The sequence below is a fragment of the Equus caballus genome, chromosome 17 (genome assembly GCF_041296265.1).
Source record: "Equus caballus isolate H_3958 breed thoroughbred chromosome 17, TB-T2T, whole genome shotgun sequence".
In the NCBI taxonomy this organism is placed as follows: Eukaryota; Metazoa; Chordata; class Mammalia; order Perissodactyla; family Equidae; genus Equus; species Equus caballus.
In genome coordinates, this window is record NC_091700.1 from 89,809,663 (window position 1) to 89,824,849 (window position 15,187).

The window sequence follows — 15,187 nt, forward strand, 5'->3', positions numbered from 1 at the left end:
AGGGTTGTTTTGGGGAGGAAGGAGAAGAAATTAACCTGTTCGTTTTGAAATTTTTATGAAAATGCAAAGGGACCTAAAATAACTAATACAGTCTTACAGATGAACAAAATTACAGAACTTTACAAATTTTCTTCAAACAACTAGATGAACCTCCACCCCTATCTCACATCACACAAGAAAATTAGATGAATCGTAGGTCTACATGTAAACCTCTAGAGGAGAGCATATGAGCATATCCGGTGGGCCTCGGTACAGTCAAAATACTTCTTAGCAAGAACATAGAAGCACTAAGCATAAAAGGAAAAATTAATACGATGTTTTTATTAAAAATTTCCATTAAACAACAAAGAGATATCATTGCATGCCTACCAGAATGACTAAAATTCAAAACCTTGACAATACCAACTGCTTGTGAAGCTGTGAAGCAGCAGGGACTGTTCCTCATTGCTGATGGCAATGCAAAACGGAGCAGCCGCTTTGGAATAGTTTGGTAGTGTCTTAGGAAACTAAACATCTTCCTCTTACCATATGATCCAGTAGTTGTGGTCCTTATACTATTTGGATATTTACCCAAAGGAGTTGAAAACATGACCACACTAAAAGGTTCATATGAATGTTTATAGCAGCTCTACTCATAATTGCCAAAACTGAGAAGTAAGCAAGAGTCCTTCAGTAGGTGAATGGATAAGTAAACTGTGGTACATCCAGACAACATAATATTGTTCAGTTATAAAAAGAAATGAGCTATCAAGCCATAAAAAGACATGGAGGAACCTTAAATGCATATTACTAAGTGAAAGAAGCCAATCGGAAAAAGCTACATTCTGTATGATTTTAGCTATATGGTATTTTGGGAAAAGCAAAACTAGAGAGATAGTAAAGGTCAGTGGTTGCCAGGGACTCAAGGGGAAGGAAGGAAGGTTGAATAGGTTGAAGATCACTGGGGATTTTTAGGGCAGTGAAACTATTCTATGTGAGATCTTAATGGTGGATACATGTCGTTATATATTTGTTCAAACCTGTAGAATGTACAGCAGAAAGAGTGAACCCTAATGTAAACTGTGTACTTTAGTTAATAGTAATGCATCAATATTGGCTCATCAGTTGTAACAAATGTACCACATTAATGCAAGATGTTAATAATGGGGACACTGTGTTGGGGGTTTAGTGAATGAGGGTATATATAGGAATTCAGTACTTCCTGCTCAATTTGTCTGAAAACCTAAGACTGCTCTAAAAAATTGTCTGTTAATTTAAAAAAAAACTGCTGAAGTTAAGACATTTTTAAGAAAATTAATAAGCAAGCCAAAGAGGAGAAAATATTCACAATACGTGAATCTGAGGGAGGTTTCATCCAAAATAAAGAACTCCCACAATTCAATAATAGGCCAACGTAGTGATAAAAAATGGGCAAAAACTCGAATACAAGTGGCTAATAAGCACTAATGTTGAGGTGCTCAACATTATTACTCATAAGGGAAACGTACGTTAAACTCTAATGAGATGTGGTTTCTCAGCCACCTGTCTGGCTGGAAGTAGAAAGACTAATACCACCAAATGGTGGCAAGCATATGGAGCAAACTCCACTGCTGGTGGGAGGATAGATATGTTTTAATACTTTGGAAAATAATTTGGCAGTTTTTATAAAATTAAACATGTCTACCATAGTATTTCCACTCCTGGATTTTTTTACCCACAAGAAATAAAGACATATGTTCTCAAAAAATGCTTGTACAAAGAATGTTCATAGCAGTTTTGTTCCTAAGAGCCCCAAACTGGAAACAACCCAGATGCACATCAACAGAAAAATGAACTAATTTTAGTGTGCTTGTACAATAGAGTACTATTCAGCAATTAAAAAAGAATGAACTATTCAACATGAACAAACCTCAAAAACATTATATTGGGCAAAAAAAGGCCAAACACAAGAGTGCATATTTTTGGAGTCTGTTTATATAAAGTTTTAGTCTAATCTATAGTCGAACTACTGGGGAGAAGGGGCAGATTTACTGGAAAGGTAAATGATGGAGTTTAAGATTTTTTGAATTTCGCTGTATTAAAATTGTATATTAATATTTAAAAAAGCATAACAGGTTTGTTGAAATAGTGGAGGAAGATTTCAGATTTTATTGCACTGAATTATGATAATGGTAATGATAACTCTTATTTAGCATTTATGTGCCAAGCACTAGTCTAAGCATTTTACACCTTTTCTCTCTTTTAACCAACATGTGAATCAGGTATTCTTATTATCTTTGTCTTACTGAGAAGAAAACTGAGACACAAAGAGGATAGTAACTTGTAAAAACTCACATAGCTTTTGTGGTCAGTGGTCAGTCAGACTGTAGGGTCTGCAGGGGTGATGGCTATACTACATTGCCTTTTCCTGACTAATTGTGCCCAAAGTTTAAATTGAGAATCTAAACCCTTATTGGTGGAAGAAGGAAATAGGATCTGCATGATAATAAAATATGTAAGATTATAAGTAATGTTATTATTCATTTCTAGATTCAGGTGTCATTTGTATAATTATGTGTAATGCTAATGACACCAAACCTGGGGACGTTCCCTATTTCTAGGCACTATTTTGTGATTCATGCTCTTCTACATAGTCTCGTGTATTCTAACGGATGCGTTTTAAATTGCATATAAGCAGAATTCTCTTCCTTCACTATGACAATTCCTAGCTTTGAAGAGGTTCTCTGAAAATGCTGCTTTTATCTTTCTTCTGCTGTGATGAACTTTAATGTTGGAGTGTTGTAAGTTCTCACATAATAAGGCTTAGATTTTTGTTTGGTTTGGCAGTAGACTTCTGTTTAAAATTCCTTTAATCTGTTCATTCCATGCTTTTTATATTCATTTTGATAGCTGATGGCTCTGGAAAGAATTTTATATGAATTTATGGCACTAATGAAACTTTTATTTGTGACTCTTCATCCATCCCAACTTGCTGAAGGTGGGTTTTTCAGTGAATTGCTGAATTTTTGTCTTTAGATTTTTTTTTCCCCTGGAGGAAATAAGAAACAATTCATATGCTAGATCTAAAGTTTCATTAAAATTGCTTATGCCCTGTTTCAGGCATTTTAAGTGGGCCATCTGTCTAAACATCTCTCCCTTTTTTTTTCTGATCATTTCCTCGACTTATTCATGAACCATGGGAGGGCTCCTTTGTAGTCTCCATGTAGCTGGTTCTGTCTACCCCCACTGAATACATCTATGTGCTTGCATAACATATCTTTTCACCGTGCTGGAAATTCTCTGAACTTGGTTCAGATGAATGGCCCACTTTTCTGAAGGCCTTTTTCTTCCTGCAAAGATTTGTATGCAGAAGCTGACCTCTGTGGCTATGGAATGCAGCATATTATTCTTGATCATTTTACAGACCACCCACTGTGAAAGTTATGATGAAGGATTGCTTAATGATTCTTTGACCACTAACATTGTTTTAACTCAGTATTTTACTCCTAAATAGGTGATGGCGCAATTGAAAACCAGCTTTTCTGAGTGTCTGATAATGTGGTTTTGAGATGCTTATAATCCTTGATAGCTAAAGATGCTGTTATGTTTACACAAAATCTGCTTTAAAAAGACATGCAATAGCAATGTATTTGAGTATTGCTTCCACTTTTTTGAGTAAAATATTCCAATAAGTATATTAGCATTAACATTTGTGATAATCAGCTGGCGGTTTTTACCATAAAATATGGAAAATTTTAGTTTTGTTGAACATACTCATTCTGGCTGGCTGATGATAATCAAAGTAGACAGGTCTGGGTAAAAGCTATTATTTGATTTGCTTTGCAAGTAGCTGTTTATGTGAATTCTTTTTTACTGGGGTTTTTGGGTTTTGTTTGTGTTTTGAAGTAGTAGCTTAAATGATATCAGCTTTGCAGATAACTAATCAGTTGTAGAGATGAAATTTTTGATTAGATGGCAGCCTCTTTCACTAGACACTTCAGTAAAGGAAGCTATTTTCTGGGTATCATTACTGTGGTGAAGTGAGTGAAGATCTGAGACTTTTTCCCCCTCTTTTCAGAGAGTTGTTCATAAAAATCTCCTTAGAGACTATTTTGAATTTAATGGATAAATGTAATTCTCTTCTAGAATTACAATTTAGGTGATTGCTACCATTATAAACGTGTGTGTGCTAGTGGAATTGATATCACTGTTTTGAAGTAATTATTATTCATGTAATTTCAATGATTTTCCAGAAATAGAGCATATGTACTTTCAGGTCGCTGTGTATTATTATCTTTATATTTTATTTCTGCTGCAGAACTTATTGATATTTATATTTAGCACATATGCCCAACCCCATTCACTTTATTTAAAAACAAAACAGAACTACTGTCCAAGTTATGTAAAAGCCAGAAGGAATCCTAGCAAATTTTGATTGTAAAAGAGTGAACTCACGAAGAGATTCCACTGTTTCACCATCTTTTTGTAGTATCTCAAGGTCTTGCTTTCACAGTGAAGCCTCTTTCCTATATCTGTTAACGTATCACCTTAAAAGAAATTGTTATAGATGTGCCACTTCAGGAGTTGTGTGCTCAGAAGAAGCAACAGCTCTCCCCTGTCACCTCCCCACCTCTGCTCTGATCCGTATTTTACAGGTGTGGAAACTTTGGTTCAAAACGATTGAATGAGTTCCCTGGGACGTTGCTAGTAAGAGAAGGGGCTGAGATGAGACCTCAGCTTTCAACTCAAAAGAGCCTGTGTTCTTTGTACAAGGTCCCTCTTGGGGCAGGTTATAGCATATATGAAACAGATGTGGATCAAAATAAAACAATGGAAAAATAAATAGTTAGGTTCTGAAGAATGGCACCTCTATGTCGCCACCATCTATAAGATTGCTTTCGGTGGGAAAAGGCATTCTGGGCTCAAACAGGATGTCAGGATCAACAATTTCCCAGCTCCTCTGGAAACAGACTTGTCGCATAACTAAAAAGGGTCTCACATTTACTTGAAAGAGTGACCTCCACTGGGTCACTAAATTGTGAAAAATATTAAGCATGTAAAATAGGTTAAGTAGAAGAGAGATCACTGAAGTTTGTGTTGTGATTAGGGAACAGTTTAAGAGAGAATATTTTTCTTGAAAAATCTTAGTTTGAGAAGCAGAGAGGAGAAGGAATAAAGGGATTTCAGTGATGGGGGGAAAGGAGTATAGGCCTAGAGTTGGGGCTGATCATAATAATACAAGTTAACATTGACATGTATCATTTAATCCTCAATATATCACTGTGATGCAGATACAGTTATTATCTTTTTTACATAAGGGAACTGAGAACAAAAAAGCCATTCGCTCAAGGTCAGAACTAGTTAATGGCAAAGCTGGGTTTTGTACCAGTTTCTGCAAGTCACTAGAGCCTGAGTTTGTAACCAACGTGCTTAGTTCTCCTGCTTGGCTTGGCTTGGTTTGTAAAGCAGTTTAAGGGCTTGGCCCTAGCAGATGTACAAGTCAGAGAATATTCAGAAATGAAATTGAATACAAAGAGTAGGGCCTTATTTTTAAGAAACTTAAGTAGTAGGTAGTTTAATTAAGATTTAACCTGGTAAGAAGTAGAAAACCATGGAACAGTTCTTGAGCAGGAGGGTAACGTAGTTACCGAGGATAGCAAAGATTTAAGGAAGCCATGTTGCACAGTAAACTAGCCATGGGGTTATTTCTGTCATACAATACCCCTGAGAGGTCAGGTGTTGCCCCCATTGGAAGGTGAACAAAGTGCAGTCCAGTGAGGTCATCTACGTCGTTCAAGAACCGCTGGGTAGTAATCCCGGAGCCTGAGGTTCACCCTCCTTCAGGAGCTCCTGCTGTGCTCCTTGGGTGACACGGCCCCTCCTGTGCAGTGCTTGGTGCATAGGAGATGCCTCTCAAATTCTTTCCTACTCGCCCACACTCAACCCTTTCTCCCCAACCTGTGCAGGGGGCTGGAGATATAAAAATAAGGCATGATCTTGGTCTTTTAGGAGCTCACAGGCCAATGGGAGAGACAAGCAGAAACAAGCAAATGCCCTGTAAAATGGAGCGCCCAAACGGAGGTCGAGGTGGGACGCCACAGCCCTCCTCCCTTTCCTCTCTCTGCCCCATGCCTTCGTCTCTCTCTCCCCTCTCCGCTCCGCCTTCTCTCCCTCCTGTGTGCTCCCATGTTGTTCTCTCAAGCTCTCATGGGTGAAGCTTTGTCCTCTGAAACAGCCCTCTTCAAATTGCCAAGAAAGGATCTTCCAGGCGTACAGTGGGCATTATTGTTGATTTGTTGATGCATTTTTTTACTTGAATTTTTATTTCTATAACATTTAAAATATTTGTCTTCAGAAAATAAATCAGTAAATAGTGGGCCAAATACAAATATTCACCTAAGTTATTAACATCCTTCATTAGACATTGTCTAGAGGTGATTTGATTATAATGATAGTTTTTGTGACTACGACTTTTTTAAAATTGAGTATGCAGAGAATTCTTTCGAAATTCAGGGGTAAATTCAAACATAACCCACAACATTTTTTCAGAACTAGGACTTAAGCCAGAGTCTGGATGCTACTTGTTTGGCACTTAGTAGATATTATGTCACAACTATAAATAATGTAAACATGCAAGACTTAAATTAGGTTAATTCAAAAATCAGTAGAATTTTGTTACTTTAAAAAATTGTGAGAAAGATTTGTATTCTAAAAATGTTTTTGTCTCTGGCTGCTTGACCCAATTTTTCTACATATAATATTGATCATACACAAGAAAAGACCTGTGCATTAAGACTAGTATCATTGATGTTGTACTCTTACCAAAACAAACAAACAAACTAAAAATCAAAACAAAAACAAAGGGACACAAGAAGACTTTGGGAGGTGACGGGTATGTTATTACCTTGCTTGTGGTGATGGTGACACAAGGGAGTAAACACCAAACTCACCGAATTGTGTGTGTTAATTATTTCAGTTTTGTTTTTTTTTTGAGGAAGATTAGCCCTGAACTAACATCTGCCGCCAATCCTCCTCTTTTTTTGCTGAGGAAGATGGGCCCTGAACTAACATCAGTGCCCATCTTCCTCTACTTTATATGTAGGGTGCCTGCCACAGGATGGCTTTATAAGCCATGCATAGGTCTACACCTGGCATCTGAACAGGTAAACCCTGGGCTACCAAAGCGGAACATGTGAACTTAACCGCTGCGCCACTGCCTGGCCCCAATTATGTGCAGTTCTTTTGTTTTTTTTGTTTATTTTTGAGGAAGATTAGCCCTGAGGTAACATCCGCTGCCAATCCTCTTTTTGCTGAGGAAGACTGGTCCTGAGCTAACATCCATGCCCATCTTCCTCCACTTTATATGTAGGACACCTACCACAGCATGGCTTGTGAAGCTGGGCAGTGTCCACACCTGGGATCCGAACTGGCGAACCCTGGGCTGCCAAAGCGGAATGTGCAAACTTAACCACTGTGCCACCAGGCCAGCCCCTATGTGCAGTTTTTTGTGTATGAATTATAGCACAAGAAACCTGCATAAAAGAAAAGATTTGCATTGTAATTTTTTAAAAATAGTCTTGAACAGTAACCAAATATTGAAAAGAAATTAATCTTGCTTAAGGAAGATTAATTTTTGAAGGACTGTCACAATTAAGCAACTCAAATTCACAGACTACATGAGGGTACCACACTTATACCCAGTGACTGCTGTGTCTTGGGAGTGTCTCTGTGTTTTTTGTTTGTTTGTTTTTAACCCCTCTAGTTTAAATCCAAGAGCTTTTTTCCAATAATAGAACCTTTTGAAATAAAATGTTCTAAAATACAGCTTTTGGCAGTTTTACCCTGCACACTTAATGTGAGAGGAAAATCAGTTTACTGAGAGAGACTAATATAAAATTAGTAACTGTTTTTCTTTTCTTTCTACTTCAGAGTACCTATTATTAAACCGCAAGTGGCCACCTGGGAGCTCTCAATAAAATTGCACGATGAAGTTCATGCTGTTGTAGCATCAAACAGCGGGCCCACCTTCTCTGTGAGTTTTTCTTTATTTTTTTGTAATCTTGAAATTATCTATGAATATTTAAAGCAATTTTTAACCTATTCAGTGACTCTCACTTTTTGAATCTATAATGCAGCCGTGTCTCTGTTTCGTCTCCTTTAGGAAGCTGAATGTAAATGGGCATTTTTATTCTCTTATGTTAATTAGGAAATGCGTTCCTGGATTTAGCCACAGTGTCAACCCACTTCCTGATACCTCGTTCATTTTTCTGTTGTTGAGAAAGTAATACTTTTGCCTTTGTTAGAGAGAAGAGCATCTTTAATTCAAATTCCAAACATATGATAGCTGTGGTAGGTGAGCACGCTTTGAAACAAGTAATCTGAAGCCTCATAGAACATGTTTTTGAGATTTCATGTTGTGAGACATGCTTGAGCTTATTTACCTTATGGTGACATTCCTTTTGTTTTCAAGAATTTAGGCCCTTGCATAGTATCCATGACAGAACTGCTTTAGTTTAATTCTGATCTATACTGAACAATGTTACAATAAGATAGAATGTTTGTACTGTGGTCTGAATGATATGTTTAAATTCTGTGATTGGAGATTGCCAGAAAAATACCATAAAGAGTTACTATTTTCACTTGTGTCTTTTTTCTCTTTCAACATGAACCCACAGCAGCTGCTGTATAGTTAGGATCATGAATACTGTCTTAATCTACGTCTCTTTTCTTGTGGCTAAGTTGCATTGAAATGTCATTTTGTTTTAGGGAAAAAGTGACTTCTTATCAAATGATTTAAAGAGGATATGAAAATCCAAATAATATAATGTCACTGAAATAAGACCTGGTGAGACTTGAGGTGTATGGCAGTTTCTTAATCCCAGCTAGAAATACTGCAAGTCAAGAATTAGTGAGAATTCATTTATTCAGCAAATATTTATTACATGCCTACTGTGTGCTAAATAAGTGCTAGGCTGTTACACTGGAGAAGCTGACATTCTTATGTGGTAGTCAGAGTCCCAAGTAAATAAGATTAATTCAAGAATTAAGGATAGTCTCCTTGGTTGTCTTTAAATTTTGTGATTTGTTCTATATGCCAAAATTGTTAAAGCATTTGTTACTAAAAGATATTTCACTCAGCTCTCTTAAAGTGAAAGCTATGATGAAGTTAAACAATTGTCTTATGATATATTTTTACGATTAATTTATGTGATTCTTTATATTCCTCTTTTCCATTTGATCATTTAAAAAAATAGCTTTGTAGGGGCTGGCCCTGTGGCCTAGTGGTTAAGTTCGTTGTGCTACACTTTGGTGGCCTGGGTTTGGTTCCTGGGCATGTATCTACAGCACTCATGGGTGGCCATGATGTGGCAGCAACCCACATATAAAATAGGGGAAGATTGCACACATGTTAGTTCAGGGTGAATCTTCCTCAAGCTAAAAGAGGAAGATTGGCAATGGATGTTGGCTCAGGGTGAATCTTCCTCAGCAAAAGAAAAAAAAAAAGCATTGTAAACCGTAGCAAATTGTATATATTAAATACTAAAGAGTATTAATATTATAATGTAGCATTTTCCTGGGGGAAGGTTAACCTTACAAAAATTAGCATAATTTTCAGTTCTGTACTCAGTCACCATTTGAAGTATTACTGTTAATCTGATACTCTAATACAGTGTTTTTCTAAGCATTACCTTAATAAGAAAACTGCCCAGATTATTTCTTAGAGCTGCTGTTTCTTTGTGCTTGTTTTAGATTCCGTGTTGGAAAACTAGACACCATTGGCTTGTCAGTTCAAGTGATGTCTTTTGAATTTTTCCCATAGAATTACCTCCTGTTTCACTTCTTAGCTCCTGAGGAAGTAAGGCTGTTTAAAAAAACACATCAAAATTAATGCCATAAAAATTTCTCTGGAAAATATTTACCTTGATGTATATAGTATCAAAAACTACTTTTCATATTTATTGACTTAGCTATTATGAGAAGCATCAAACCTAATTAGAAGTGAGTACTCCTGACGGTGTATCCCTTTTTCCTAAGCATATTTGGATTGAGCTTCATTTGACATCAGTATTGTGAAAGGAGTCCAGTTAAATAGTGTAGACTAAGTAAAGGCTCATTGGTATGAAGATTTTAATAGTGTGGAACCCTGCTTTTAGGATGACTGTTTACTTGGTTTTCTAGATCACTCACTGCCACATCAAGAAAAAATTAATTAGCCTAGAGGTGACAGTCTAGGCTGGTGACCCCAGAGGTGGTACAGGCAAAGTGATATTTGTTTAGCCCATGGTAGTGCTTCATATACCCGATGTTTTCAGAGTTCTTTAATTTTTAAAAACTTTAAATTATAAGATGTTTCAAATGAGGAAAGTGGAGCAAATGTACAATATTCTATACAGATCTCGTATGAAAAAAGAAGACTTTCATAGGTACAGCTAAATCCTTCCTTTGTATCATCCCATTCTGCCCTCTTCTTCCCCAGAGGTGACAGCTATCCTCAAGGTGCTGGGCGTCCTTCTTGTACATGGTGTTAAACTTTTTGTATGTATATATGTACCGTAATAACGCTGAAAAAGTTGTGAAAATGTAAACACATACTTTTTTATGTAAGATTCAAAAGTAGACAAAGCAAAACAATTCCATTTACAATAGCATCAAAAAGGCTAAGATATTTAGGAATAAACTTAACCATGGAGGAGAAAGACTGGTATGCTGGAAACTACACAACATTGCTGAAAGACATTAAAGACGACACAAGTAAATGGAAAACCATCGTGTTCGTAAATTGGAAGACTTGATGTTGTTGTGATGTCAGTACTACCCAAAGTGATCAATAGATTTGATACAGTCCCTGTCAAAATCCCAACTGGATTTTTGCAGAAATAGAAAAATCCATCCTAAAATTCATATGGAATCTCAAAGAACCCCAAATAGCCAAAACAGTTTTGAAAAAGAAGAACAAAGTTGGAGAGCTCACACTTCCTGATTTCAAGACTTATTACAAAACTATAGTAATCAAAATAGTGTGGTACTGACATAAAACAGACACATAGACCAATGGAACAGGAAGCCCAGAAATAAACTCTTGGATATATGGTCAAATGACTTTTGACAGGAGTGCCAAGACCATTCAGTGGGGAAAGGTCAGTCTTTTGAACAACTAGTATTGGGAAAATTGGATAGCAAAAGAATGAAGTTGGACCCTTACCTTACAAATGTGCAAAACTAACTCAAAATGTATCAAAGACCTAAATGTAAGAGCTAAAGCTATAAAACTTAAAAGAAAAAACAAGGGAAAAGCCTCATGACGTTGGATTTGATGATAAATTCTTGGATATGACATCAAAAGCACAGGCAACAGAAGAAAATTAGATAAATTAGACCATATCAAAATTTGAAACTTTGGTGTATTAAAGGATGCAGTCAACAGAGTGAAAAGGCAATCCATGGAACAGGAGAAAATGTCTGCGTGTACCTGACAAGGAGTTATCATCCAGAATATATAAAGAACCCCAACAATTCAAAAACAGAAAAAAAAAAAAATTTAAAAATGGGCAAAGGGCTTGAATAGACATTTCTCCAGAGAATATATACCAATGGCCAGTGAACACATGAAAAAATGCTCAATGTCACCAATTGTTAAGGAAGTGCGGATCACAACCACAACTGGATACCACCTCACAGCCCTTAGGATGGCTACTATCAAAAAACCGCAGAAAATGGTAAGTTGGGTGAGGAGGTAGAGAAATTAGAACCCTTGTGCACTGTTGGTTGGAATGTAAAATGGTGTAACTGTTGTGGAAAACACTATGGTGGTTCCTCAAAAAATTGAAAGTAGAATTACCATATGATCCAGCAATACCACTATTGGTTGTTTATCCAAAAAATTGAAGGCAGGGTCTTGAAGAGATAATTGTACACCTGTATTCAGCAGCATTATTCAGAGTAGCAAAGAGGTGGAAGCAACCCAAGTGTCCGTTGACAGATGAACGGATAAACAAAATGTAGTATATACATACAATGGAATGTATTAGCCTTAAAAAGGAAGAAAATTCTGACACATGCTGCAACATGGATGAACCTTGAGGACATTACGCATAAAAGGGACTACTGTATGATTGCAAATTATGCAGTCCCAGAGTAGTCAGATTCATAGACAGAAAGTAGAATGGTGGGTTACCAGGGGTTCGGAGGAGTGGGGAATGGGGAGTTATTGTTTAAAAGATACAGAGTTTCAGTTTTGCACGATATGAAAAGGGTTCTGGAGATGGATGGTGGTGATGGTAGCACAAAAATGTATGTGTGTAATACCGCTGAACTTAAAAATGATTACGATGGTAAATTTTATGGTATGTAAAAATTTTAAAAATACGCAAACCAATGCAAATTAGTATTTTTAATGAAAAATTTAAAAGTAGGGAGGATGAAAATTTTAAGGAATGAAGAAATCATGATAGAAGTGAAGGTTAAGTGAAGAAGTGAAAGTTAAGATAGAAGAAAAATTAGTAGAAGTGAAGTATTTTATGTATTTTAGGTCTTTATTCTGATTCTGTATACAAGTATCAGAATGATCAGCAGAATTAAGAAGTATAAAACCTACTACATATGAGGTTGAAATAAACTAATATTGTATATAGCTTATTAAGATGGTAAATTTGAATATCAAAAACAAACTGATTCTTATTTATATTTTCATGATTCCCTTCTGGATTCTCAAGATGGTTTCCATTTCTCTTTTATTCTGTGTGACACAAAACTGGTCAAAATAGTTCTTGGTAGAGGAAAAGATTAATGCATTTGTTGTTTTAAAGATGATGAAGGGCTAAATTCATATTGAGGACAATTCATTCCAAAGAAAAATGTCAGATGCAAAAATCGAGACAGAGATCTTCAAAGAAAAATGTCTTGATGGGAAGAAAATTAGCATAGGAATTCAGCTTTCCCAAAGATGGAAAATGAGCACTGTACATGCGCTTAAAAAAATTTTTACCTGATATTTCATGTTAACTACTAATAAACTAGAAAAGTTATATATGATTCTAGATATTGAATTAGATACCCTTTGTTACAATAAGCCAGTGATAGAAATTTTTCTGAAGACCTTGTAAACTATTTAAGAATAACCAGAATCCTTAGGTTATTGACTTTTCACATACCAATGTGATTTTTGTGCTAATATTAAAAAGAAAACTCTAATCTAAATGATCAAAAGGAATGTTTAGTATGGTCAAGGAAAATAATTCTTTTCAATTTTCTTTAAGTTCTTTTCAGTTCACTTTCCAAAGTGAGATTTATTTTTTCTTCTTTTTTTTCTTTTTTTTAAGATTGACTCTGAGCTAACATCTGTTGCCAATCTTTTTCTTTTTTCCTTGTCTTCTCCCCAAAGCCCTCCAGTACCTAGTTGTATATTCTAGTTGTAGGTCCTTTTAGTTCTGCTGTGTGGGACACCACCTCAGCATGGCTTGATAAGTGGTGCTGGGTCCGTGCCCAGGATCTGAACCAGTGAAACCTTGGGCCGCCAAAGTGGAGCACACGAACTTAACCACTCTGCCATGGGGCCGGCCCGTTTTTGCTTCTTTAGAAAGGTCAAAACCTTACATTTTGATAGGCATAAAACTTTGCTGCAGTTTTAAATTACAATCAGAATCCTTTCATTCTTCCAATTTTAAGTAAGTTATGTATTGATAAAATTTGTATTAAAAGTTAAATGGCAGAGATCCACTTCTGGAACAGGAGTTCTATGCAGGAAACTAACTATAATTCGTGAAAATTATGAAAATCTCTATTTGCAGATGACATGTTTTTGTACGTAGAAAAATCCTAAGAAATCCCTTAAGAAACTATTGTAAGTAATGAACAAGTTCAGCAAGGGTGCAGGATGCAAAATAAATATGTAAAAATGAGTTATATTTCTACTCACTTGCAGTGAACAATCCAAAAATAAAATTATGAAAACAATTCCATTAACAAGAGCATCAAAAGAATAAAATACTTGGGAGTAAATTTAACAGAAGTGTAAGTGTAAGAAAACTTATACTGAGAAAACTACAAACTTTTGAGAAACATTAAAATCCAAATAAATAGAAAGCATTTCATATTCATGCATTGAAAAACTTAATGTTGTTAAAATGACAATACTTCCCAAAATGGTCTTCATAGTCAGTACAGTTCCTATCAGAATCCAAGCTTTATTTTTGTCAGAAATTGACAAGCTGATACTAAAATTCATATAGAAACTTAAGGGTCTCAGAATAGCCAAAACAATATTTAAAAAAACGAATGGAATTAGAGAACTCAGAGTTCCCCCTTTCAAAACTTACTACAAAACTGTCTTGTAATCAAGTCAGTGTAGTACTTGCATAAAGATAACTGTATATCAATGGGAAAGACTTGAGAATCCAGAAATAAACTTATAAATATATGGTCAACTGATTTTTAACCAAAGGTGGCAAAATAATTTGATTAGGGAAAGAATAGTCTTTTCAACAAATGGTGCTGGAACAAGTATATATCCACATGTAAAAGCATGAAGTTGGATCCCTACTTCATATTGAGTTAATATACCAAAATTAACCTAGAATGGATAAAAGATTTAAATTTAAAAGGTAAAACAATAAAACTCTTAGAAGAAAACGTATGGGTATATCTTTGTGACCTTGCATGTGGCAGTGGTTTCTTAGATATGACACCAAAAGCACAAGCAACAAAAGAAAAAATAGATAAATTGGTCTTTGTCAAAATTAAAAACTTTGCTGCAAAGGATACTAACACAAAATTGAAAAGACAAACTACAGAATGGGAAAAAATATTTGTGAATCATATATCCAATAAAACACTTATATTTAAAATACATAGAGAAAACTTACAACTTAATAAGAAAAAGACAACCCAATATAAAAATGGGCAAAAGATCAGACATTTCTTAAAAGAATATATACAATTGCCAGTAAGCACATGTAAAGATGCTCAGCATCATTGTCATCAGGGAAATGCAAATCAAAACTATAATGAGATAGCACCTCACACCCACTGGATGGCTATAATAAGAACAGTCAGATATTAGCAAACGTTGCTGAAGATACAGAGAAATGGGAACCCTGATACACTCTTGGGGAATGTAAAATCGTGCAGCTGCTTTGGAAGAGTCTGGCATTTCCTCAGAAGGTTAAACATCTGGGTTATCGAGAACCTTGACTCCATTACATCATGAGTATTTAATCATGAATATTTAAAT

General features: G+C 35.7%; 1 protein-coding gene across 8 annotated transcripts in view; it reads left to right on the forward strand.

Moving 5' to 3' along the window:
- PCCA (propionyl-CoA carboxylase subunit alpha) overlaps positions 1-15,187 on the forward strand; it is a 416,667-nt gene that overhangs the window by 268,583 nt on the left and 132,897 nt on the right. For all 8 annotated transcript variants that reach the window (XR_011428069.1, XM_023621782.2, XM_070240419.1 and 5 more), the window contains one exon: positions 7,888-7,990. Coding sequence is in view for 7 of the 8 variants with exons in the window: in XM_023621782.2 (XP_023477550.1) it covers positions 7,888-7,990 (103 nt within the window). In the remaining variant the exon portion in view is untranslated. The remainder of the gene's footprint in view (positions 1-7,887; positions 7,991-15,187) is intronic.